At 45.3% G+C, this 25,497-nt stretch overlaps 1 protein-coding gene and 1 pseudogene across 2 annotated transcripts in view; one reads left to right on the top strand and one right to left on the bottom strand.

Moving 5' to 3' along the window:
* The window catches only part of GLRA1 (glycine receptor alpha 1), a 54,436-nt gene that overhangs the window by 3,994 nt on the left and 24,945 nt on the right, over positions 1-25,497 (top strand). Inside the window, exon 4 of the mRNA XM_089908589.1 lies at positions 4,770-4,837. Coding sequence (XP_089764715.1) covers positions 4,770-4,837 — 68 coding nt within the window. The remainder of the gene's footprint in view (positions 1-4,769; positions 4,838-25,497) is intronic.
* The window catches only part of LOC149749698 (myelin expression factor 2 pseudogene), a 178,643-nt pseudogene that overhangs the window by 133,923 nt on the left and 19,223 nt on the right, over positions 1-25,497 (bottom strand). Inside the window, exon 2 of the transcript XR_016392826.1 lies at positions 10,527-10,625. The product of XR_016392826.1 is annotated as a myelin expression factor 2 pseudogene (transcript). The remainder of the gene's footprint in view (positions 1-10,526; positions 10,626-25,497) is intronic.

The raw sequence follows: 25,497 nt of genomic DNA, 5'->3' as shown, positions 1-25,497 counted from the left end.
AGGACCTCCTTGGGAGTCTGTGACCCTGGCCTTCCTCCTAGCACCCCTGCAAAAATCTTATTTCAAAGACCCACAGCCAACCTCCTAATCAATTCTTGATTCCAGATGCCCTTCCTCACGTTCCTTTTGGCTCAAGTCCAAGACCAAACAAGGGATGTGACAGCTGGTAACAGCTTCCTAATATCTGCTCACTCTGTCCCCCACCCTGTAAGCCCCCTTCTCAAAGCGCTCTGCAAACAGAAAACAGTCTGGGAAATGCAGTGAGGTTTGTTTGGGGGCCCACCTCCCACCCCTGTTTACCTCAAGGTGCCTTGCTCCTAAGGCCATTATCCTCCAGGATCGTTAGCATAAACTTTCTTCCCTCAAGGGCAGATAAGTCAGCACCCAAGCCCTTCACCAGGGTCACAATCTCAAACACCCCCAACACCCAGAGGGGCCCGGCAGATATGGTACATGATTGAAGTGGGTTGGGGATAAGCAGAGAAAACCAGAAAGCACAGGCTCCTCTAAGGGCTGCCGCTTCTCAGCTCCTGCCCAGAGCTGCCAGGTAGGAATGCAGGCCCTGGGCAGCGGACCTTCCAAGATAAGACTTAAGTCGGGGGGTTTATGTGAAATCTTCCAAGTTCGCAGCTAAATCACATCTTTGAAACACCAATGGCCAAATCAAACACACCAGAGAACTGACCACCAGGTTGCATCTGCAGCAGTTTTCAGGAATTCCATCCCAGTGCGCCCCCTGGTGGGCTCTCTTGGAACTCCAGCCTGAGTAGAAGTGCCTTGGTCTTCTGCTCATTTGCTGAACGTGGGTGCATCCAGGGTTCATGTGTTAGTGATCCTTTGTGCATACCACTGTATTTGGCACAAAGAAGGCCCTCAATAAGTCTGTCATAAATGAATGAATGAACGAATGACCCCACAAATATGCTAAGTAGAGCTGTTAAGTGACTTTCCCAAGTCACACTGCCAAGACTGGGGAATTTAACCCAGCTAGCTGCTCTGACTCAATTCTCTAATACTACTGATTTATTTATTTGCTTATTTCCTGATTCGTTTATTTATTTACTTACTTACTTAGCAGTGAACATGTTTAAGAAATAAAATTTCACCCAGACTATAAGACCGTTGAATCGGGGCCCTTCCCCTCCTCGCTTTGAAAACCTTATTCCAAGCACTTGGGCCCAAAATATACAGGACTAGATAATCTCTTAGTCCTCTCGCAACCCTGCACTATCTCTAACCCCTACAAGCCCCTCGACGATGTGGGCTTTGAGCAACAAGTGCAGCTTCTTGGAACCTCACCCCAGGAGGTAGGGAGCAAGCTTTCTCTACTCTCCCTGTGGTGAGGGCTGAGGCACTGGTTGCAGGGGACCCCTGCCCCTGAGCCCCATGGCCTCTTTCATGCTTCCACCCAGGCACACATGAGATTCCCAAAAGCCCCCCGCAAACTACAGAGCTCCTGAAAAGGCCAGGCCAAGTAGGCCCCGTGACCCCGACACAACAGGAAGAGGCCTGCCTTCTTTGAAAACTCCACAGCGTGATTAATCACACAGCAGGTTCCTTCAAGCACCGGAAATTGCCTGCTCCTGACTCTCTAGATAGAGGGAGGGGATATGGGGATATATGTGTTCGTATAACTGATTCACTTTGTTATACAGCAGAAACTAACACACCATTGTAAAGCAATTATACTCCAATAAAGATGTTAAAAAAAAAAAGAAAAAATCAAAGCTAATGCACAAAAGGCACGATGAGCAAAATATCAAAATGTTCAATAAAGATGAGATCCAACCCTGAAAAAAGAAAAAACAAAAAGATAGGGGGGACGGGGAGAGCAGCCTCCGTCTGCGGAACATAGTGGCAATGCAACTCGTAATACTGAAGTAAAGAGCTCGAAAATTGGATTCTAACCCACCTCCCACCTCCCACCTCCTGATATCTGGGACCCAGAGTAAATCACTTGACACATCTGGGCCTCTGTCTCTGCATCTGTACAATGGTTCAGTAGGACCAGGCCCTGTCAGCTTCGGTATTCTGTATCTTTGCTAAGACTTTGCATATCACAATGGCTCCCAGGATCAGGGGCACAGCCCAGTGCAAACATATACACAAAAGCAAAGTTAAACTTTAATATTTAATGAAATATATACATTATGCTGCTGCCAAAGGCAGCCAGATTGTAATTTTCTTGAGGATAATTTAATTTCAGATTTATTTCAATGAACCGCACCTCCCCATGGGATCATTTTTGGCTGGCGTCCTCTCGCACACATAAATCAGGATCTAATTTATATGGGAGTCACAGCACCAGACACTTGCAGGGCCTGGGTGGGAACTCTGTGCACGTCATTTCAAGGCACAGGGCCTAGGTGGGAACTCTGTGCATGTCATTTCAAGGCACAGGCAGTAATTCTTTGGGGCATCTTAATGGTATGAAGCTAAATGAAAAGAAAAACCTGGATCTGAGTCTAAATGAGGGGAAGAAAACCCTAGTGGGCCTTTGTTTGGGTGAAAGTGACCAAGGAGGCAGATTCCCGCTCAGCATAAGGACAAAGTTTTTAGCAAGCAGAGCGATCCAACTATGGAAAGGGCTGCTCGAGACGAAATGAGTTCCCCACTGCTGGAGGTGATCAAGCACTAAGCCTTGCATGGGTAGCAGCGGTTCCTAAACCTGCCTCTGCATGAGGATCACCCAGATCGCTCGTTAAACAATAAACTTTGGGCTAATCCTCACAGGTTTGGGTTCACTGGGTCTGGGGCTGAACATGGGCCCAGGAATCTGTAGTTTAACAAGTTTCCCAGATGATGCTACGGCAGACAATCCCGTCTGCACCTCAGTTTGGGAAGCAATAGACTAGGTGACTTTTAAGAGACCTTCCAAAGCACCGAGTGACCACCTAGAGGGATGGGATAAGGGAGGGTTGAGAGGGAGGGTGACACAAGAGGGAAGAGATATGGGGATATATGTATCACTGATTCACTTTGTTATAAAGCAGAAATTAACACACCACTGTAAAGCAATTATACTCCAATGAAGATGTTAAAAAAAAAAAGAAAAAGAAAAAGACAGAGAACTTCCAGCCCTGAAATTCTATACAGTAACATCATAATTCGAATGGGTAGCTTCCATAAGGGAATTGCAACCCCATGGAGCTGAGAATGACTGCCCAGATCAAGATCTACTCTACCAAATTGATGGGGAAATTGCAACCCAGAAAAGGGAAGGGGCGTTGTCTCAGGGCAAAGAGCCAAGGAGAGCTTGGGGCTATGTCTAAAACCCAGGAATCCTGGCAATCCCTTGGAAGGAAAACCTGGGTTCTCACAGCAGGATTGAGTCCCTTTCTATACACCAGGATTTCTGAAAAGAAGGAAGTCTTGACTGAGTTTGGGCGAAATGCTTGGGCTACTTTTTCAAGAGGGACGGAGAGAAGTGGGTATCAGAAAACTTGGGTTTGAGTCCTGGCTCCACCACTTGCTGGGTAAATAAGCCCAGGTGAGTTACTAAAACTCTCTGTGCTCCACTTACGAAGCTGGGACAGTAACTTTGCCCTGCCAACCTCAGGACCTCATGGGGATCAACAAGAAAGTGGACCTGAAAAAATTCACAAATGGCATGTCACAATCTTCAAGTGAAGGATTATGACCTTTTATCCAAGTCCTACCCACCTTCAAGGTCAGCTCCAGGTCATCACCTTCATGAGGTCTTCCCTAATGCCTCACTCTTCAGAACCTCTCTCACACCTGGACTCCTATTGCTTCTATGACCCTTACCACGTTCTCACATTCCTCCCTGGTTATTTGATGCCGGTCCTCTTCTCAGCACATGTGGAAGCCCAGTGCTTAAAATCCTGGATTCTGCCACTCTGTGACCTTGAGCATGCCCCTTCCTTTCTCTGAACCTCTTTCAGAAAGTATAGCCATTAAGACCACTAGCTTTGGAATTAGATCAATCTGAGCTCAAGCTTGACCATTTACTAGCTGTGTAGCCGTGGGCAAATAACCTCTCTGTGCCTCTGTTTCCTCATCTGTAAAATGGAGGGAATAACCAGGTCTTCTCATGGAGTTGTTGAGAGGATAGAATGAGATACTGTTAGTAATACTCTCAGCACAACAGCAAAACCTGCTCAGTAAATGGTAGCTGCTGTAATTAATAGTATAAAATGAAGAGACTGGGCTTCAATTGGACAGAGGTCCCTCTAGCAATGAGATTCCAAAGAGCAAATATTCCTCCACTTCCTTCCTGCCCTTGTAGTAGTATTCAAAAAGCTTGCCTGGAAAGTATTTAACAAAGACTTATGGACTTCCTTTGAGGTTCCCTCTGGATACCGCAGCTGGTAATTCCCATCAATGCCCTTTCAGACAATCATTCTTGGTTCATAAGTTCAAGGCAAGGAACTTGCTGTTCCTTGCGGTTCCCAAGATGGCCTCCAAATGTTGTAGCTGTAACCTTGCAGCCGCAAATTAGAAGGCAGCCGATGGGGTTTGGGGAAGGGATTTCAACCATATGGCAGGATGATGAATTATCCTGTTAATGAAAGTGCATCCCGGCTCAGCCTCTGGTGTTCTATACCTGGTGCTCACTTGGGGACCAGGGAATCTGGCATAGCAATGTGGCTGGGGGTCCCCGCTGCTCGGGGGTGCGGTGCAGGTCAAGCAAGGGTCTCCTCCACCAAGGGGGATCCATCCCTGAAGTCAAAATCCCACAAACTGGTCCTATCCTGGGGATTTCTTCTTGGCCTTGGAACTAAGCAGGAATCTCTCTTGATTGGCAGGTCCCCCGGTGAACGTGAGCTGCAACATTTTCATCAACAGCTTCGGTTCCATTGCTGAGACAACTATGGTGAGTGAGTCAAAACACAAGCTGCTATTTCCTGCTCGGGATATCTCTCTCCCTGAAATATCTACCCTCTGCGCTGGTCTTCCCCAAGGAGGTGGAAAATCTGGTGTGTTTTCACGTCTTCAGTGGTATACTATGGGATTTGGACATTTTTACTGTCCTAGTCAACGTTTTGGGTAAAGACATACATCTGAAAATGGCCAAAGAGCTAGCAGGGCTCGCACATGCTAAACACTCAGGATTACAAAAGCAGAATTCTATCAACAGGTGAAAGTTTTAGATTAAAGCAAATGTAAAGACCTGCTTTTAAGTTTAAAATCCAACTGTGCAATAGCAGAGGACTGGTCACAGAAGCTAAAACGGGTATATTGATTCTTCTCTCGTATACTTTTGTATGTATTTTTAAATTCCCATAGTAAAAAGTTTAAAGTAAATCAGTTATTCTAGAAAAAAAGACTAGAAGGAAAAATACCAAAATGTTAATAGCAATTATCCCTGGATCGTAGACTTATGCATGATTTCATATTCTTCAGTATTTCTATGTTTTTCTCATCTCTACAAAGAGTAAATCTTACATTAGTGATTATAACTAAATGTAATGCTACTTTCATTTTTTTTCCTCAATCCTTGAAAACAAAAAATCAATTATACTTGTTTTGAAGGGAGTAATCTAGCTTGTGAGAAAATAATTAAGGCAGTTTCAATCATCTCTTTATGAGCAGAGGCAGAAGCAGCCAGTCGATCACCAAGCCCTGTAGATGTTCCTGCCTTGAAATCCTCTAAACACCCATTCCCCTATGTCCGCCTGACCCTGGTCCAGCTCAGGCTTCCATGGTGCCTGGCCCACATTACTGCAAAGCGTCCCAAGACTTGCATCTTGCCCGCCTCCAATCCATTCTTCCTCACACCGTGGTCTTTCTAAGATACAAACCTAACTACGCCAGTCCCCTGCATTAACGCCTCCCTGTGGACCCCCCTCCCCGTCAGCATTAAGCTTAGAAGGCCCCTCTGATTCTGTGCGGCTGCATCTCTTCCCTCTTGCTTCCCATTCTGGATTAATGGAATTGTCCGGCGTTCTCCACGCGGGCCGTGCTCGCCCTCTGGTTTTCAGCCTTCTCTTGATGCTGCTGAGGCTTCTGCCCAGAGCACCCGCTCCAGCCTCCTTTCCATTGCCAGCCTCCAGGCTCCCTTAACTCTCCGCTTAGAATGACCTCCGCAAGGGGACATATAGTTTTCAAGGGCAGGAGCCCTCTGTGTCCCCCTTTGCCTGGCAAAGCAATAAAGCTATTCTTTAAAAAAAAAAAAAAAAAAAAAAAGAATGACCTCCACAGGAAGGCTTCACACTCTAACACGTGTGTACACGTGTGTGAGCTCATGTGTGCGCTCGACCTAAGCCTGCGATGGGTCCCTTCTACCCATTCTTGTGACACGTGCTACAACTTCCATAACAGCACTGACCACCTGCACTTACACTCTCACAGTCTGCTCATGTGTCCCTCCTCTCACTATAATGTCAGTTCTCTGGGGGCCAGAATCTTGTCTCATTTCCTGTGGTAACCCTGGCAGCTGGCACAGTGATCTAATAACAGGTCTCAGTTATTTTCTAAAATAAATAAGCCAAATCAGATATACTGTCTATTGATTCAAACCATTATTTGGTCCTAAACATTTATGGAGATTAGATCTAACCTTCTAGTCCCAGACTGGCAAAAATCACTGAGCTCCGTATGTCATGGGGCAAATGGTCCAAAATCTATGCTCCTGCAGAGAGGTCTGTCTTAATATGGTCAAGAGACCCTGCCCACATCCAAAGGAAAAGCGATCAATTCCCTAAAACTCATAAGCCTTTTATCTCCATATGGAGATGGTCCCACCTGTCAACTAGGAACAAGCATGGCTGCTTTTCACTGGGCCTCCAGGTTCGAAAGCCAAGTCTTCCCACTCTGTGAATGGATATCTTATTAGAGCTTCTAATGAACTCTGCTTTTCTTCTTCTCCCTCCCAAATCAGAAGTGCACTGACATCTGCGTTATTCATAGTCCCTGTGCGGTGAGCGTTGACACTTCCTCCCCTCTTCTGAAATGGTAAAGAGTCATCAAACCAAGTCAGGGGCCACCCGCTTACGTTAAAAACTTGGTTATCTGAGGACAGGTGTACATATCTGCACTCCAACACCACCCCCACCTGTTTCCCTGTAATTGTCCCACGGAGATCTATTTCCTTGTTACAGAGTACTAAAGGCGTAGTGGTTTGCCCTTATTTTGTGTGGTGGTTAAAAGCCGAGACTCTGAAGTGACGTAGACCTGGGTTCACTCACTATATGTAAGAAGCTGATTTGGTTCGTATCTTTAAGCCTCAGCTTCGTTGTATGTAAAATCCCAGGGGTGATTAACATCATACTACTTCACCAAGTTGTTTTTTTTTTTTTTTTTTACCTCCTCAAGTTATCATGGATGGAAATTACGTGCAGGGAAGTGTTTATCACGGTAGATGCTTTGTTAAGTGCTCTAAATGTTTTCGATGATGATGATGGTGGTGGTGGCGATGATGGAGGCTCTGGGCACTGAAGCCCCAAAGCCACCACCGATTAGCTGTGTGATCCTGAGCAATTCCTAGACTTCTCTGAGCCTTACCCTTCTCTGGTATCTCTTGTCTACCTTTCCAGACTTCATTCCTGCTGCATACTGCTTTCTACAGAGACAGTATAGCAGTTAGGACACAGTCTTCCATGCCCAGACAAAATCTGAGGCTCGGCTCTGTGGCTTCGGACAAGGTAGCCTAATTTAGGCTCCTCAGCTGCAGAGCAGGGGACCAATGGCAGCCACCTTGTGACCTGTTGTGAGGATTAGGAGATAAGGCACAGAAGTGCTAAGTGCAGCGTCTGACACATGGTACACACACAGTGAATGTCAGTTATTATTATTAAATGCCACTAGTAATTTTCAACACATTTTCACACTCGTTCTCTCACTTGATTCCTTCACCAAACACTTACTGTAATGACCACTCTACAAAGCGGACATGGCAGACACAATATTCCCCAATTTACAGCAGAGGAAACCAAGATTTGGTGAAATCACATCCCAGAACTAGTTATTGACCAGGCAGGGATGAAGATCCAACCCTTGTAACTGCCAGAACATTGAAGAGCACAGACGGGGGAAACTGAGGGACCCCAGGCCCACAAAGCACACTTAAGCAACAACCTAAGCGTTATCAAATGTGGAAATCCAACCTCAAATCATGGTAGGCTCAGCATGCCTCAGGAGAAAATAGTAAGTAATGAAAATGGAGATAACCAACAAGGGGAGCACAGACAGATGGCCCCCTGGAGTGGAGATCAAGAATGTTTAGACAGGGCTTCCCTGGTGGCGCAGTCCACCTGCCGATGCAGGGGACACAGGTTCGTGCCCCGGTCCGGGAGGATCCCACATGCCGCGGAGCGGCTGGGCCCGTGAGCCATGGCCGCTGAGCCTGCGCGTCCGGAGCCTGTGCTCCGCGACGGGAGAGGCCACAACAGTGAGAGGCCCGCGTACCGCAAAACAAAAACAAGAACAAAAACAAAAAAATATAGTAACAAGGGCAACAACCACACATTAAATGCTACTGTGTGCCAGGCAGTATGCAGAGCACTTCCACATGTTTCATCTCATTTAGACCTCACAACAACCCCCATGAGGCAGGATATGTTATCTCCATTTTACAGATAAGTAAACTGAGGCTCAGAAAGGTTAGGTCACTTGCATAAGGACATGCGGCTAATCGGTAGCAGAAGTGGGAATTGAATTCAGATCTATATCACCCCAAACCCCAGGTCCTCCTGAGTCAAACAGAAACATTTAATTTCTGGATGTTTGGGATTACCCAGCCCTTGCTTGTTTCTTTTCATCATAAAGAAGTTAGAGCTAAAGGGGAATTTCATTGAACAGACATGCCCAGGCCCCCAGACTTTCATCCCAGGGCTCTGCCTCACCAGCCACGCAAAGAGCTGGTCATGCACCCTGGGTCCACGGTAATATGGACATAGTCCCAATATCAGAAACTTTCCAGGCTGTGTCTGTTCTCTAAGACCAACAGGAGTGCAGAGCCACTCTGTAAACAGCTGGAGTCCCCAGGCCTGACTGTCTGCCTCTCAGAGCCTGGCTTTATTCACCAGAGCTGAGAGCAGAGAAGGCAGCCAGCAAAGCAACAGGGGTCTCTATCCGTTCCTGACGAGGGGAGGGCTGAGTCTGGCTGGCCTTCATCTGACCTTTCCAGCGACTCTCTTTGAGTCTATGCAGTGAGACGAAGGTAGAAGCAGGGACAGGAATGGACGAGGGAGAAGAGGGAAGGGAGTCCTGGCCTAGAGCAGCAACTTCGGCACTCTACAAGAGAAAGATCTGGAGCTAGGACCTAGAGGGAACCATCCAGCTTGTCTTGACACGTGTGCTTACGAATGCACCTAAGTGTGTGCTCTGCAGCATCTATACGTCATGGAGCATGTGTGTGCATGTGTATATTGTGGGACCATGTGTCTGTGCAAATGTACACATTGGCCTGTGTATATGTGTACGCTAGTTTGAACAGATTTAGACAGGTAACCTCAGAGAGAGATGTATCTGACCACGTACAGGTATGAACATAAGTATGTGTACTTCTGTGGTTATAAATGCACATGTGAATGTGTGTAGTGAGGATGTGCATGTATCTGAGTATATATATAGGACTACGTGAAAGTGCTTAAGAGTGAAGATGCATGAAGGGTATTATTTTCACATAGGTAATTGTGTGTGGATATTTGTGAAGCACATACTTAAGTATGTAGCAGCATCTGAGCCAGCAACATGTCTGTATGCATGTGCATGTGAATGTGCGTAAATACAAAAACACGTGAATAAGTGAAAGAATATTTAATGTGTAACAGTATGTGTGTACGAGTATGTCGATACATGTGTTCAGGTGTACATGTGAGTGTGCACACGTGGGGACATGCAGACAGCTGGAATTCATGTGGAACTAAATGTCAGCAGATGTGAAAGAGAGACAGAGTGTGTGCATGTGTGTGTGAGTGTCTGTGTGTGTGGGTCTTGACGTCCTTTGGGCATGAATCTCAGCATTTCCATTATGAGGATGTGTGCTCCAGCCTCTCTTGCCAAGGGCCGGGCTAGCCTGGCACAGAGACAGGCACACTGTGGCCAGGACCCCTGGCGATTGGCAGTGGCCTATGCAACTACCGTCCACACGTTTGGCCTTATTTGTCGATATTAGGGGGGCAATGGACAGAGCCCTGAACCAGGAAACAAGAGACCAAGGTTTGAGCTCTAGCTCTGCCACAGTTTAATACCACTGAGACTCACTTCCCCCTTGGCACCTGGCTCTAAGAATGGCGTGTAGGAATACACAAGAAGTGGGTATGAGAGCCCTTTATGAATGCTACAGAAATGTAAAGGATTATTAACCATTGAACCAGTCAGCCAAGGACTCCAACACATAAGCCTAAGGAAATGTCTTTCTAGTTTTTTTTTTTCCTTCTGTTCCCTATTTATTCATTTATTGTTTCCACCTCCGTTTTTAAGGTCCTATACTGTACGTGCTGAATAGGCTGTAAGGATATAGATCTGTTTTACTCATATTAGGCTAGGCTTTCCTGCAGCAACAAACAACCCCTGAAATCCCAGTGTCTTAGAACAGCAAAGACTGATGTATCACTCACCTAAAGTCTGCTACAGATCTGGGGGACTCTCCAGGACTACTGTCCTCCACGTCATGGCTGAGCTTTGCATTTCCACATCAACAGGCGATTTCACATTTGCTGTGAGAGGAAGAAGGCACTAAGGGGTGGCACACCGGCAAGTAAGTGCTTTCCACCCGGAAGTGACATATAGCACTTCTGCTCACATTTCACTACCCAAAGGGAGCCACATGGCCCTACCTGAAGAAAAGTAAAATCCTCCCATGTCCCCAGAAGTAAACAGGAGCCAGGTAGGTCTCTGCTTTCAAGGAGTCTATTGGAGAAGGTGGCCAAGGAAATCAAAGAGAATACCGCAATATGATGAGTGAGATTACAGAGGTATGCACAGGATGCCATGGAACACAGAGAATAACAGTGACCAACAGCAATACTAGGCAACACTTACTGAACATGTATTATGTGCCGGGTGCTGTGAAAATGCTGTTGTGTGGTTTTGAGTAATTTTTCTGAAGTAGAAATCTGATCATGGTTCTCTGCATGTTAAAACCTTCCAGGAGTCTGTCATACAGAGTGAAGTAAGTCAGAAAGAGGAAAAAAATGGTTCTGAAGAACCTAGGAGCAGGACAGGAATAAAGACGCAGATGTAGAGAATGGACTTGAGGACACGGGGAGGGGGAAGGGTAAGCTGGGACGAAGTGAGAGAGTGGCATGGACCTATATATACACTACCAAATGTAAAATCGATAGCTAGTGGGAAGCAGCTGCATAGCATAGGGAGATCAGCTCCGTACTTTGTGACCACCTAGAGGGGTGGGATAGGGAGGCTGGGAGGGAGACGCAAGAGGGAGGGGATTTGGGGATATATGTATACGTATAGCTGATTCACTCTGTTATACAGCAGAAACGAGCACACCATTGTAAAGCAATTGTACTCCAATAGAGATGTTAAAAATAAATAAATAAATAAAATAAAACCTTCCAGGAGAGAATGGCGTCGTAGAATGACCCAGAGAGGAGAGGGGTTTTAAAAGCTGGTGTGTGTTCAACAGCAGTAAAAGAGGAGACAAGTCAAGTAAGAAAAGAGAATCTCATCCAATGGGTTTGGCAATGGAGGATGGGGGAGGGGAGCGTGTATGAAATTAGAGAATGCGATTCAGGGGCACGACGAAAGCACAAGACAAAAGGAAGTGAAGACGGTGGGAAGATAATTCTTTCAAAAAGCTCTGCCATAAAGAGAAGGTGAGGTGGTGGTGGCGTCATTTGTCATTTACTGAGCACTGTTCTAAAAACCAGGCATCTGTGGTTAGCAAAGTATGGGGATCATTTCATATAACACAACAATCCCATTTTATAGATGAGGAAAGTGAAGCTCAGAGAGGCTTAATTCACCCAAGCTTTTCCAGCCAATAAACACCATCACCAGTTATTATCCCCAGGCTGCCTGAATCCTGGTGCCCTGCTCTTGGCCTAGGCCACCTGCTGAGTGTGGGGCAAGAGGAGAGGCTGCAGAGCCAAGGGGGTGTCAGGGTCGTGGGAGGACATGACTTCACCTGCACTCTGGTTTGGCTAACAAGTAGGATCTGTGCAATTCTATCAGAACTGGTATTGAGAGAAGCCGTTGGCTGTCCATCCCTCTGGATATTTGCAAATGAGACCTCAAGATCTATGAAAACAGCTACCATGCGAGGAGGTTAAATGCCCCCTATGTCCAACCATAAAAGTTAACACATTGTTTAGGAAGCAGTCACTTCTGAATGCCAGCCTACTTCTGGGATCAACTGACTAAATCGAATCAACTGATTGAATGAATTGGAATCAGTTGATTGAATGAATTGATTTTGAATCATAGAAGATAAAACTTAAATCCATCTACTTCTTTCCAACTCTGCTGCTGTCAGCTCTAGTTCAACTTGGCACCATCTCTATCCTGCTTCACTGAAACAGCCTCCTAACCGGCCTCCCCGCCTCCCTTCCTCCCCTTCTCTACCACTTCCCATAGTGCCTTTTAAACCCTAAATCACATCACAGCACTCCCCTGCTTCAAATCCTGCAACACCTGCTTAATCCTTTTACTACGCTCAGCTCCTTCTGCCCAGAAAAATCTTTGCATGAATGGTTCCTTCTCATCCTTCAGGTCTCAGCTCAGATATTTCTTCAGAAGGTCCTTCCCTGACTCCCTATCTAAAAATGTCCCCCCTTCCGGTCACTGTCGCATCATGTTCTATTATCTTCGGAGTAATACCTAAAAAGTAAAAGTTTGCTTGTTAGTTTGTTGTTTTGTTTGCTTTTTTATTGAGAGTGGGGACCCTGTCTTTCTCAATCATCCCTGTATTTCCAGTGCCCAGTACTTTGCCTGGACCATAGGAGCTCAATCAATATTTGTAGAGAGAATTAACATTGGAGGTTCTCCAGTTTGAACCCCCATCTCTTGTCAGAACCTCTGCCACAAATGTTGTAGTTTCTGCTTGCATACCTCCAGTGATGGGAACCCCTGCACCCCCCCAGGCAGCCCACTTCATCTTGGGACACCTCTGACATCTCCATTTGCTCATGGCTTTCATTCTGATCCTGGGGCCACAGAGAACCAATCTCTGCACCTGACAGCCCTTCCAATAACTGAGGTCAGTCCTCTCGCTCCCTGGCCATGCCTGGCTCCCTTGGCCATTCTCCCCAGTTCTCAGTCCCTTTCCCATCTAGGGTGCTCTCCGAGTACAGCCAGCATGTCAATTTCCACCTTGAGCTGAAAGGCCAAGCAATGAACCCAGACCCTCAGGAGTGCTTACAGCAGAGCGCACCAGGGCCATGCTCATCCTTACTCTGGGTTAGTGGGCTTCAAAGCATTGTTTTTAACAGCAGCCCACCACCACAGTTCTTTTTTTTTTTTTGCGGTACGCGGGCCTCTCACTGTTGTGGCCTCTCCCGTTGCGGAGCACAGGCTCCGGACGCGCAGGCTCAGCGGCCATGGCTCATGGGCCCAGCCGCTCCGCGGCATGTGGAATCTTCCCGGACCGGGGCACAAACCCGCGTCCCCTGCATCGGCAGGCAGACTCCCAACCACTGCGCCACCAGGGAAGCCCCACAGTCCATTTTTAAGGTGAATCTTATGCAGCACTTTAAGACACTGATTTTTGAAAATGGGCTGTTCTGGAGGAAGTGGAACAGAAGCCAGAAATCTCAATGCCTGGGGCTTTTCCTTAATCGGCCCCTGCAAGGTAGCTCTGGGGACCTCCTCAGAACCCTAAAATCATTTCTACACACACCACCTCAAAGACATTTCAGTTTAGGGACTTCCCTGGCAATCCAGTGGTTAAGAATCCGAGCTTCCACTGCCGAGGGCATGGGTTCGATCCCTGGTCAGGGAACTAGGTGCAGCCAAAAAAAAAAAAAAGAAGACATTTCAGTTTAGGTAACAAGTCACAGTATTGACTGACACTATGCTTATGGACAGCAAAACTCTGGAACATTTTTTTAAAGTATATGAGCAACAGATGAAAACAAGTTTTGTAGTAAGTCCAGTAAAAAAGAGAAGAGAGAGAGAAACAGGAATGCCCCTGCTTTGCAGTCTCCCCCTGTCCCACCTGAGTTAGCCACTGCAGAAAACACTTTGGTGTATGTCTTACTGGTCTTCTTTCCTTGAATGTATCGATACATCCCTTCGTTATTACACCTTTGTCTAGATAGGATTGTGCAATACAATTTGCTTTTTTCACTTCACCATGTCTTGGAATCTTTCCACATCACTACATACAGGTCTAACTCATTCTTAACGTTCTACACACCCTCAAATTTGGAAACATAACAATGGTTTATTATTATTACGTTCAGTATGTGACAAAATGATTTTAATCAGTATTTCCAGATTTATGGCCCGCCTGTAAAATTCCACGCTCTGGACATAACATCACTTCATGGTATTTAACCACTTGTCTCCTGATGGGCCTGTAGGTTCATGCAGCTTTCACTATTACAAATAAGGGCCACAATGAATAGTCTTGCACATGACTCTGCGCGCTTCCTTAGGATATATTACAGAAGTGGAATTACTTTATCAAAGGACCTGCACTATTTTGACAAATATTATTGCCCAACTTGCTCCCAAAGAAGCTTCAATAATTGTTCCCACAACAGCGTTTTTATCCTTGCCAACTCAAGATATTATCAAGCTTTTTAATTTTACCAAATGGGATTTTTTAAATGGTACTTCACTGTCATTTTTAATTTTCACTCCAGATTCCTAGTGGATTTGAGTATCTTTGCTTTTTTTCTTTCTTTTTTTGCATAATGGGCATTTTGAATAATATTATAAGTTTCTTCTTTTACATATACCTCCATAATCCATTTGGAGTTTAGTTTGCTGTAAAGTATTTGGTGATGGTTTAATTCTATTTTTCTCTGATTAGATAGTAATTTTCCAGCATTATTCTTAAGTAGCCATTATTTCTCCACTGATCAGAAATGCTACCTTTCTCAGAAACTAAATCTATCTATCTATCTATATATATATATATACACACACATACACATACACACACACACACACACACACACACATATACATATATCTTTTTCTAGTCTCAGTTTATTGTCCATTGCTCTATTATCTGTTTCCACTCTATTTTAATTACTATGGTTTAACACTGTATTTCTATATCTGGTAGAGAAAGTCCTCTGTTGTTCTTCTTTAATAAGGTTTTCTTGTCATTTCCAGTCCATTTTCTCTTGCATACAAACTGTAGAATCAGCTTGTTGATGCTATAAAAATTGCCTCAGATTTTGATTGAGGTTGCATTGAATTTATAGATTCACTTGTAGAGAACTGACATCTTAACAATATTATATAAATGTGGTATGTCTCTCCATTTATACAGGTATTCCTTTATGCCTTTCAGTAAAGCTTTAGAAGCATTTCGCTGTGTGTGTGTGTGTATATATATATAAATATATATATATATATATACACACACACACACAAGTCACACATTTCTCATTAGGTTTATTACTGAATATTGTGTGAGGTTGGTTAATATTGTGGATGAGATCCTTGTTTGTTGTTGCTTTTTCCATTACACGTTCAGTCTGTCTACACAGCTAATGCTAGGCCATTTACACTCTGGGATTTGGGAAGTCCAAGAAAAAGTCTATTAAGGGCCATCCAGTTAGACATATCTCGACACTCCCAAAGCCTTGGTAAACTGCAGACCGAGAGGAAGCCAAGGAGAGAGCCCTCACACATGCCATAGAGTCTGTTAAGAGGCAGAAAATGGGGTTATAGGCAGTCTTGGTAACGTCTGCTGGATGACTCTCTCCAATACACCACCATGGGAGGCATCACAGTCGTGAATTTATGGCATCCCAGGGTTGGCTCTCCATCAGATCAGATTCAGGAAGGCTGACTAATGACAATCAAAGCCACAAAAGACTGAAGTGGGTAAATAAGACCGTCAAGTTATTTTACTTTATAATGGGGCTTTCTATTCCAATAACAGCATGCTTGTGTCCTCCATGAAAGCACTCCCTTGCCATTTGCCGAATACCAGGGAAAACAAATCAAAAGTTGCTTTTGACATACCAAATTGGAGGAAAAGAAGGTAGACAGTCTTGAGGAAAATCTCATCCAGGCCAGAGAGAGGTCTAAGAAACCATCCCTCCTCACCACACAGAAACCCTCTTTTCAGACACAAAAAAAGTTGGTGTTCCCCCAAGCAGTGTGACCCTATCCTTCAGATGATGCTAGACTACCAACTGCCAAATTCCTGCTCATCAAACTGCCCTTTCTTATACTACCGAATGAATGTCTCCAATATGTTTATAAAATAGTTCTCTAAACAAGACACAGTAGGGACTTCCCTGGGGGTGCAGTGGTTAAGACTCCATGCTCCCAATGCAGGGGGCCCGGGTTTGATCCCTAGTCAGGGAACTAGATCCCACATGCATGCCACAACTAAGAGTTCACATGCCACAACTAAGGAGGCTGCATGCTACAACTAAGGAGCCGGCCACCCACAACAAAGAAACCCACGAGCCACAACTAAGGAGCCCTCAAGCCGCAACTAAGGAGCCTGCCTGCCGCAACCAAGACCCAGGGCAACCAAAATAAATAAATAATTAAAAAAAAAAAAGCTCCAAAGCTGCAAAAACCCTTAAAAAAAAAAAAAAGACATAATACAATAAACTAGGGTTCCACTTAATAAATTACAAACACAGGCCTGTTCTAAATCATTGAGATTACACATGGGTCATTGTGATTGATGCTGAGCCTTGCCAAATTTCTCTGCTGCATGTTCACCTGTTAGTTTAACTCGCAGAGATCAAACTTATTTTCCATATTTCCAAGTTCGCTAGTGGCATGTCTCACTTTTATGCCCTGTACTGCCAATACTGTCCTCTTTCCCCTTTTCAGGTTAATATCCATGCTTCAATTTGCATCCTTTGGCAACCAGTTACAGATCCACCTCAGTTTAGCATCACAATACAAAGTTCTCCATCTGATACTGACTACGAGGATACGTATGAGCCAACCTGTCACATGGGCTCAGTGAGATCCCAGTATACTATGTCTACTATGTTTCTTTCACCTACCCATCTAGGAACTTGGTTTTCAAAAAAAGGAAACAGAGGGAATTCCCTGGTGGTCCAGTGGTTAAGACTCCGCACTTCCACTGCGGGGGACACGGGTTCAATCCCCAGTTGGGGAACTAAGATCCCGCATGCCTCACAGAGTGGCCAAAAAAAAAAAGGAAATAGGCAGCATGCAATTGTCAAAAGAATGTGAAATTGGGAGCCAGACAGCCGTGGATTCACATTCCTGCTCTAGCACCTACTAGCTATGGACCTCTGGGCAAGACACTTAAGCTCTGTTTAACCTCTCTGAATTTCAGTTTCCTCCCCTGTAAAATGAGTATAATAATATTCAGTGTGCTAGGCTGATGAAAAGTTTAGAGATACAATGCATATAAAATTCTAGCAAACGTTAGACATCCAATAAAAGTGGCTGCAATTAGCATTTTTATGTAATTATTAAACTCACGCTGGGCTTTAGTGATCCCCTGAAGATAAACAAAGAGGCTCCGCTCCACTTGTCCAAACCATCGGCAGTTCTTCACAACAAATGCAGCCCTGATTATGTGCGATCCAAATGAGAATGCAACAGGCAGGGTGGTGACTTAGGAGAGGTTGAAGGCATGGAGCAGGCAACTGGAGCCAAGGACGCAATGGTCAGGATCCGGGGAGTCTGCCAGCTCTGTACTTGAGTGTAGAGCAGACAGTGGGTCAAATCCAAGGGGCAGGGACTTCCCTGGTGGTCCAGTGGTTAAGACTCTGTGCTTTCAATGCAAGGGGTGCAGGTTCAGTCCCTAGTCAGGGATGCTAGGGATTTCCATCACACGTTCAGTCTGTCTACACAGCTAATGCTAGGCCATTTACACTCTGGGATTTGGGAAGTCAGATCTCACATGATCTCACATGCTGTGCGACGTGGCCAAAAAAAGAAAAAAAAAAAAAAATTCAAGGGGCAAATCAGGAACAATGTAGGAGTACTAGTAGACTGCTGGACCTGGGGCAGAAGCCTTTTGTCCTTTGCCTGTTTTTATTTTTTATTTTTTAAAATTTTTATTGGAGTATAGCTGCTTTACAATGTTGTATTAGTTTCCACTGTACAGCAAAGTGAATCAGCTATACGTATACATATATCCCCTCTTTTTTTGGATTTCCTTCCCATTTAGGTCACCACAGAGCACTGAGTAGAGTTCCCTGTGCTATATAGTAGGTTCTCATTAGTTATCTATTTTATACATAGTATCAATAGTGTATATATGTCCATCCAGCCCAGTCTCGCAATTCATCCCACGCCCCTCCTTTGCCTTGTTTTAATACTTCCTGTTAATTGTGGGTATCTACAAACCCACAGGAACATAACAGCAGCCAGAGGCAGTAGCTGATGGCATTGAGGTATCACAAAAGTGTCGCTCAGTACAAATCTGGGAGATTCTGCATGGTGTAGTCTAGTAGCTAAATGCATGGGCTCTGGCATTAACATCTTGGGTTCAAATCCCAGCTTTGCCACTTACTAGCTGTGTGACGTCGGGTACAGTACTTTAACTTCTGCGTGCCTTAATTTGCCTAACTGTAAAATGAGAATAATTTTAGAACCTACATCACAGGATTATTGTAAATATAAAACAACACACATTAAGAACTTAGCATCATCCCTTGCATGTGGTAACATCTCAATGTATTATGTGCATTGTTATTATCAATTCTGCATCTGCCAGTAACTAGTGCTGGGAACTTGAGCTGTTAGGGCTTTAATGTCCACGTCTATCCAATGGAGATAAGAATCTTCCCTTTCATGCCAAACTTCATAGAACAAAACTCATGTGAGGGTGCTTTGTAAAGTAAAAAGCAGTTAATAAGTATGAGACGTTATTAATAAAAGGAACTGACACAAAAAAGAAAAACAAAAAAGAAAGAAAGAAGCGAACACAGTGTACTACTTAAAAGCACAGGACTTTGGAGTCAGCCAGTCATGGATTCGAGCCTCAGCTGTGTCACTAACTTTAGAAAAAGCATTCCGTCTCCCCAGGCTCAGTTTATCCATAAAATGGTATCCCTGTGAGAATCTGGGGAGAGGGATCATTAAAGCCCTTAGCACTGTGTCTGGCACTCACTCAAGATTCAGTAAACTCTCCATGTGCCGGTGAGCCAGGTCCATACTCTCACAGGGCAGTGAGGAGACTGGGGCTGACTCTTCTCACATTTGAAGGCAACATCTTTGACTCTGATTCCACAGTGCTTCTCAGAGGTCTGGGAAAGTGCTTGAGAAGCAGCAGCAGCTCATAAACCAAGCCTGGGACCCTCCACTCTGAATGCCCCCTGGTCCCTGGCTCTCAGCAGACTGCTCCAGCTCTCACACATCTTAATCCCAAATCCTGTCAGAGCTGAGTCTAAGTTAGAGTTTCTCCAAGGAGAGCAGAGACTGCCTGATGGCAGATTCAGCTCGGTTCTCCTCCTCCTGCCCTTAAAGGTGTACAAGGGATTAGGAAAAGTAGTGGGAAAGGGGTCAAGATTTCTGTATGCAAGTCCCACCTTAGTCACTGAACTGCTGTGTGGCCTGAGAAAAGTCTCTTTCCCTCTCTGGGCCGTGTGTAAAAGGAAGGAGTTGAGACAGAAGTCTACCTGTAATATTTGTGATGAAAATGATGAAGGATAAGATGATGATGACAAAGAACAATGATTCTCTCCTCTGCCCCACTCTCCATCCCTACTATCTCAGTTTAGCTCTTCCTTATCTTTCATTGAACTGTCACAGTGGCCTCAAAATAAGTCTCCCTGGTCCCGTTTTCTCTCAATTCAGCACTTCATGGTCACGCCTCCCACGCTGATCTTCCTGAAGTCAAACTGGGATATTGCTCCACTGCTTAAGACTTCAGTGGTGCCCAACTGGCTACAGAATAAGATCCAAACACCTTGGTTTGGCAGTTAAGGATACCCACAGTTTCAAATCAATCCATTCTACAGCCTCATCACAGCAGAGTGGTTAAGAGAATGCGCTTTATATAATTAGACAAACCAGATTTGAATTCCAAGCCCATTATTTACTGTGTGAATTTGGACTAATTACTTAATCTCCCTGAGCCTTCTTCATCTATAAAATTAAGGTGAAACCACCTATAATCATAGGACTGTTTTAAACATAAAATGAGCAGAAGTTTGTGGCATGCTTAGCACAATGCCTGGTACTTAGTAGGTCCTCAATAATAGGGACTTTTATTACTTACACAGCTGACGGTTGAGCTAAACTGAAATGTTTGAATGCCCCTGCCTATACACCTTTCCTGGTGCTATTCCTTCCACATGAAATTCCTTTGATAACCTGCCCCCCTCACCCCACCCCCCCCAACTCTACAAATCCTAACCCTAAATACACCAAGGCCAAAGCCCTGGTCCTCACATCCTGTCCTGCTCTACACCTGTATTCCTCACCTCTGTCCTTCCTCCTCACACATCACTGGCCTCCTTTCCAGCCAAAATCAGATATTATTCATATCTCAGAACAACACCAGATCTAGAGATGCTAACTTCAGGAGGATGAAACAACCTGATAGGGGCCATTTCAAATGCCACCTTCTCCCCAAAATCACTTCCAGAATCACCCAACCTGCCTGGAAGTAATGTCAATGACTTGAAAGCAATATCTAATAGCAGCTTGTTAGAACCTCTTCTGACCCTTAGCACTTTCAGTTTTGTATGTTAGATTTGTGTCCATACCTTGCCCTGCTTGCTAGATAATCTGAGCTCTGTGAGGGTAGAAGCCAAGACCTGAGCCTCTGCTCTCACCGTTCTCCCACTGGGCCTCATAAGTGTTTATAGAGTTGAATCAAGTTTAGAGAAGAAACATCCCTTTAACGGCTAGAAGGCTGAGACTTAGGAGGGTACAAGAATCTGATTCTTCTTCCTCCTCTTGGGTGATGGCTCTTGGTTCTGCCTGCTGTGGGCACACATCTTGCCCTTCACGTCCTCTTCCCACCAACACACCCACCAGGTTCTTAGCTCTTTCCTACTAAAGCACCTCATGTTTCCTATTTCACCACAATACTGAGTTTAGAGGAGTTTGCTGGGAGAGGTTAGAGTCTGAAATTAGGCATAACCGGGGCGGGGACGGCGCGGGGGTGGGTGCACACAGGAAGTCTTCCATCCATGTTTGTTGAATGATAGAACGAACAAATGAATGAGTTAATACTCTACCTTGGTCTCGCAAGCATGGAAGCTGCCCAGTTTCCAGAAATCAAGCCATCAGGGAATCTCAGATGCAAGACTAGAGAGTGGGTGCTAGAGCCTGCTGAGCCAGAGCTCCACCAGTCCCTCCCCCTCGGACTTAGAAGATGGGCCATCTTGAGGGTCAAGGCCTGGAAGCCAACTACCAGAGGTGGGACCTGAGGTTCTCAGCTGGAGAGCTCCAGTGCTGCTCTTCCAGCCTCTGGGCCTGAACATGGACCCCCATCAGGTTGAACACTGACCAGAGTGACTGTAGAGCCAAGTAAGCAAAACGGCATTTAGCTTTCAGCCTATTACAACAGTTACATTGGTCCCTTCCAAACGGCATTTCCTGCTGCTGTTTACCAACCGGGGAGGAGAAAATCGATGCAGCAGCTCGTCTGGGGAGCGGGTGCTGAGGGGAGAAGGGGGCACTAGGAGAAGGGGACAAGTCGCCTGAGGACACCAGACACAGTCTCCTCAGCTCTTACCCTCACTTCTCATGAATCGCTTCAAAGCGAGACCCTATGGTTTTCATTTTGTTTTTCTCCTTTTAAGTGACGTATGTTTCTATTGTTTTATAATCAACAAGCATTACTTCTGTAATAAGAAAAATAAAGTATTTTTAAATATCAGTAATAAAATGCAACTGTAATAATGTCCTTCCCTACTTAAAATTCTTCGAAGACTCCACATTAGTCCCAGGACGGAGTCCGCATTCCCCAGGACAGCCTGCTGGGCGCTGCATGCTTCCTCCCCCTCCTGCCCTCACTCATCTACTTGCTGTTCTGTCCAAAGCACCATGCTCTTGCTTTGTCTCTAGGCCTTCACAGGTGCAGTTCCAACTGCCCAAAATGCTTTTCCTTTTTGGCTCTGCCATATTTGGTCTCACCTTAGCTTCTGTATCTCCCCAGTGCCCTGTAGCTAATCCCCAGCAGAGCCCAGTCTCCGTGTGATGTAAGCACTACACCGTAGGCTCTGTGACAGCATAAACATGTCTTTCTTGTTCTCAACGTGTTCTCCAGTGCCGAGAACAGCGCCTGGCACTTAGAGGCTCCATTAAATGTCGCCGGAGAACATAAAACTAATAACGATCACCTATTAGATTTGGAAGGGTTCTCAGAGACCATCTAGCCTAACTCCTCTTTCTAACAGTGGGGCCCGGAGAAGTAAATCCAGATTTTAATCCCAGGTCTCTTCTGAATTGCTATGTGACCTTGGACAATGCCTCCTCTCTCTGACCCGCAGTCTCTCCAGCTATAAAATGGGGAAAGCTCGGGCTTCCCTGGTGGCGCAGTGGTTGAGAGTCTGCCTGCCAATACAGGGGACACGGGTTCGTGCCCCGATCCGGGAAGATCCCACATGCCACGGAGCGGCTGGGCCCGTGAGCCATGGCCACTGAGCCTGCGTGTCCGGAGCCTGTGCTCCGCAACGGGAGAGGCCCGCGTACGTCAAAAAGATAAAAAATAAATAAAAAATGGGGAAAGCTCTTCCTACCCCAACTTTTTCCGGCTCTGCCTCCCCCTCCCCCTCCCCCTCCCCCTCCTGGGTGGTGGGTAGCTCCAGGTACACCGACTGGGTGAGTAGGTAGGATGGTGCAAGAGAAAGAAAAGGTCAGGTTTATCCTCTCAAACTGTTGCCCTTCAGGTTGAGGAGATAAGACACACACAGTGAGGTAGTGCTAAATTAAATGTTTCTGGCCATTCCGTTTTGCTAGGAGATCAGAAAAGGAAGAAGTCAGGGAAGCCTGGGGGCACCAAGCCTCCTACAGGAGATAAGGCTTAAATTGAGCAGGCAGTGGGGGTGAGAGAAGAGGCTCCCCAGCACAGAACCAGCCATCCATAGCCAGGGGACGTAATCAACAAGTGCTCACTAGAAGGTCGGGCTGATGTGGATTCAGATTCCAGCTCTGCTGCTTACTAGCTCAACCTTTCCAAACCTCAGTTTCCTGAACCTCACTAGGATAATTTGAATGTCTAGCTTGCAGGGGTTTTGTAAGGATTACACGTATGTGACAGTATCTAGAACAGTGCCTGGTGCCTAACAGGCCATTTTAAGAAATGCCACTTTCTTTTCTTCCTTCCAGCCACATAAACTGGCTTGACATGTTGCTGGCAAGAACATCAGAAGTGCAGCTGGGGTTTGGGGACTGAAGGCTTTTTCTGTCCAACCATTCATAGTCTGTTTACTCTGACATGACTCCCAGTGCCTCATCTCTCCCTCCCTCCCTCCCTCCCTCCCTCCCTCCCTCCCTCCCTCTCTCCCTCTCTCCCTCTCTCTCACTCACACACACACACACACACACACACACACACACACACACACAAACACACGCACTTCATGTAAAATCCACAGGACAAACTGATGAGATGGGGCCAGGTTGGGAGCTATTACAATCAACAGGAAAAACAAAGAATCAACCTCCAGTCTGGCCTGAAGTTTTCCCTCCACCGCAGGACTGATAAGATAGGAAATTTTTTTTTAACATCTTTATTGGAGTCTAATTGCTTTACAATGGTGTGTTAGTTTCTGCTTTATAACAAAGTGAATCAGCTATACATATACCTATGTTCCCATACCTCCTCCCTCTTGCGTCTCTCTCTCACCCTCCCTATCCAACCCCGCTAGGTGGTCACAAAGCACCGAGCTGATCTCCCTATGCTATGCAGCTGCTTCCCACTAGCTATCTATTTTACATTTGGTAGTGTATATATGTCCATGCCACTCTCTCACTTCGTCCCAGCTTACCCTTCCCCCTCCCCGTGTCCTCAAGTCCATTCTCTACGTCTGCGTCTTTATTCCTGATTATGAGACCAAATGTCATTTTCTATGGGGCTGGAGGGAGAGGCTTCAGCTAAATTATAGAACAGTCCCATAAGACATCTTGGAACATTTCAGGAAGCTACTGATATTCCTGTAGGCAAACAGAATGTGGGAGGAAGTGGCAGGGGGGAGCGTGGGGGGCAGAAGGGCTGTTTGCTTCAGTCCATTCCTGCTGATGACAGATCGAGGGTGATCGGGATTTACGGGTAGCACCCCAAAAGAAAATATAGCATAACCTCCTTTATCCTGCACCTTCAGAGAAAAAGCAGCAGCACGTGCTTCTGAGCAGAGATTATTCCCTGAAGGAGAACATTTAAAGTTGGACTTCAACTGAGGTTATTAATCTTCTAGGGAACTATAAACCCTCTTGGGAATCCAACAGAGAGAGCTATACCCTTCTTCATAGGAAAACACAAATACACCCCAAATTCTACTTGCAATGGAATATTCACGGGCCCCAAGTTTACAATGTCTCTCTAACAAAATTTAAAACTTTTCTTAATGGAAATATTTCTTAACTTCATTACCCAGTTTCCCACTGTGGAGACCTACCACAAACTGCTTCTCAGGTTGTTAATGGGAACTAAATGGATTCTTTAAGACCCTCTAAGACCCAATGAACAAATCCTCAGCTAGGAGTCAAGGTACCTGGGCTTCAAAATCAACTCTGCTCTACCTTTTCAGAGAGACACGGCCAGTCTCAACTCTCTCTAGATTTCAGTTTCCTCATCTGGAAAAAAAAAAAAAGGTGGGGAAGGGGGTAGTTTTGACTAGGACGGCAATTTCTAACCCACATTCTGTAGAAGATGAGCCTCATGCACAAAATAAAAGAGTTCTATGGCCAAAATAAATCAAGGAAATGTTGCATAGTCTACTCCCCTCTTGGAGATGCACACAACTCCTCAGCATATTAAGGTCTCTGAGAAGTCCTGCCATAAAGAAATCTGATACATTTGGTTTAATCAAACATTTCCCTACTTGGTTTCATCGTGACTTTTTCTGTCCCATCAGAGAGCATTTAACTTAGCGCTGGGTTCCAGTAAGATGTGGCATCTATTAGTCCTCCCCAAACAAACAAATCAACACGTTATAGAAGGTAACAGAAGGCCGGTATTAAAACAGAGTGGTGTGAACCCTAAGACCAGCAGAACACTATAAAATCCCTCCACCCAACTTTCCTTCACGGCTTGGGAATTGGGCAAAATGGTGAGTGCTCAGGCATCAGCTTTTAGTCTTTTCTTTTGTTCCTTCAATCTGTCTAGAATAGTGACTCTCAAACCTTAGTGGGCATAAGAATTACTGCACTGATGGGGTTGATAATAAAAGGGGGACTTCAGCTTTATCTGTGATGTATTATTTCTCTTATCTAACAAAAACTGAAGCAAACACAACAAAATGTTAACAGGATGAAAAACAG

The sequence above is a fragment of the Delphinapterus leucas genome, chromosome 3 (genome assembly GCF_059928025.1).
Source record: "Delphinapterus leucas isolate spDelLeu-1000000601 "Yukka" chromosome 3, BTC_Dleu_Yukka2, whole genome shotgun sequence".
Taxonomy (NCBI): Eukaryota; Metazoa; Chordata; class Mammalia; order Artiodactyla; family Monodontidae; genus Delphinapterus; species Delphinapterus leucas.
The sequence above is the reverse complement of the archived record's forward strand: the minus strand, read 5'-3'. Positions and strand labels throughout refer to the sequence as shown.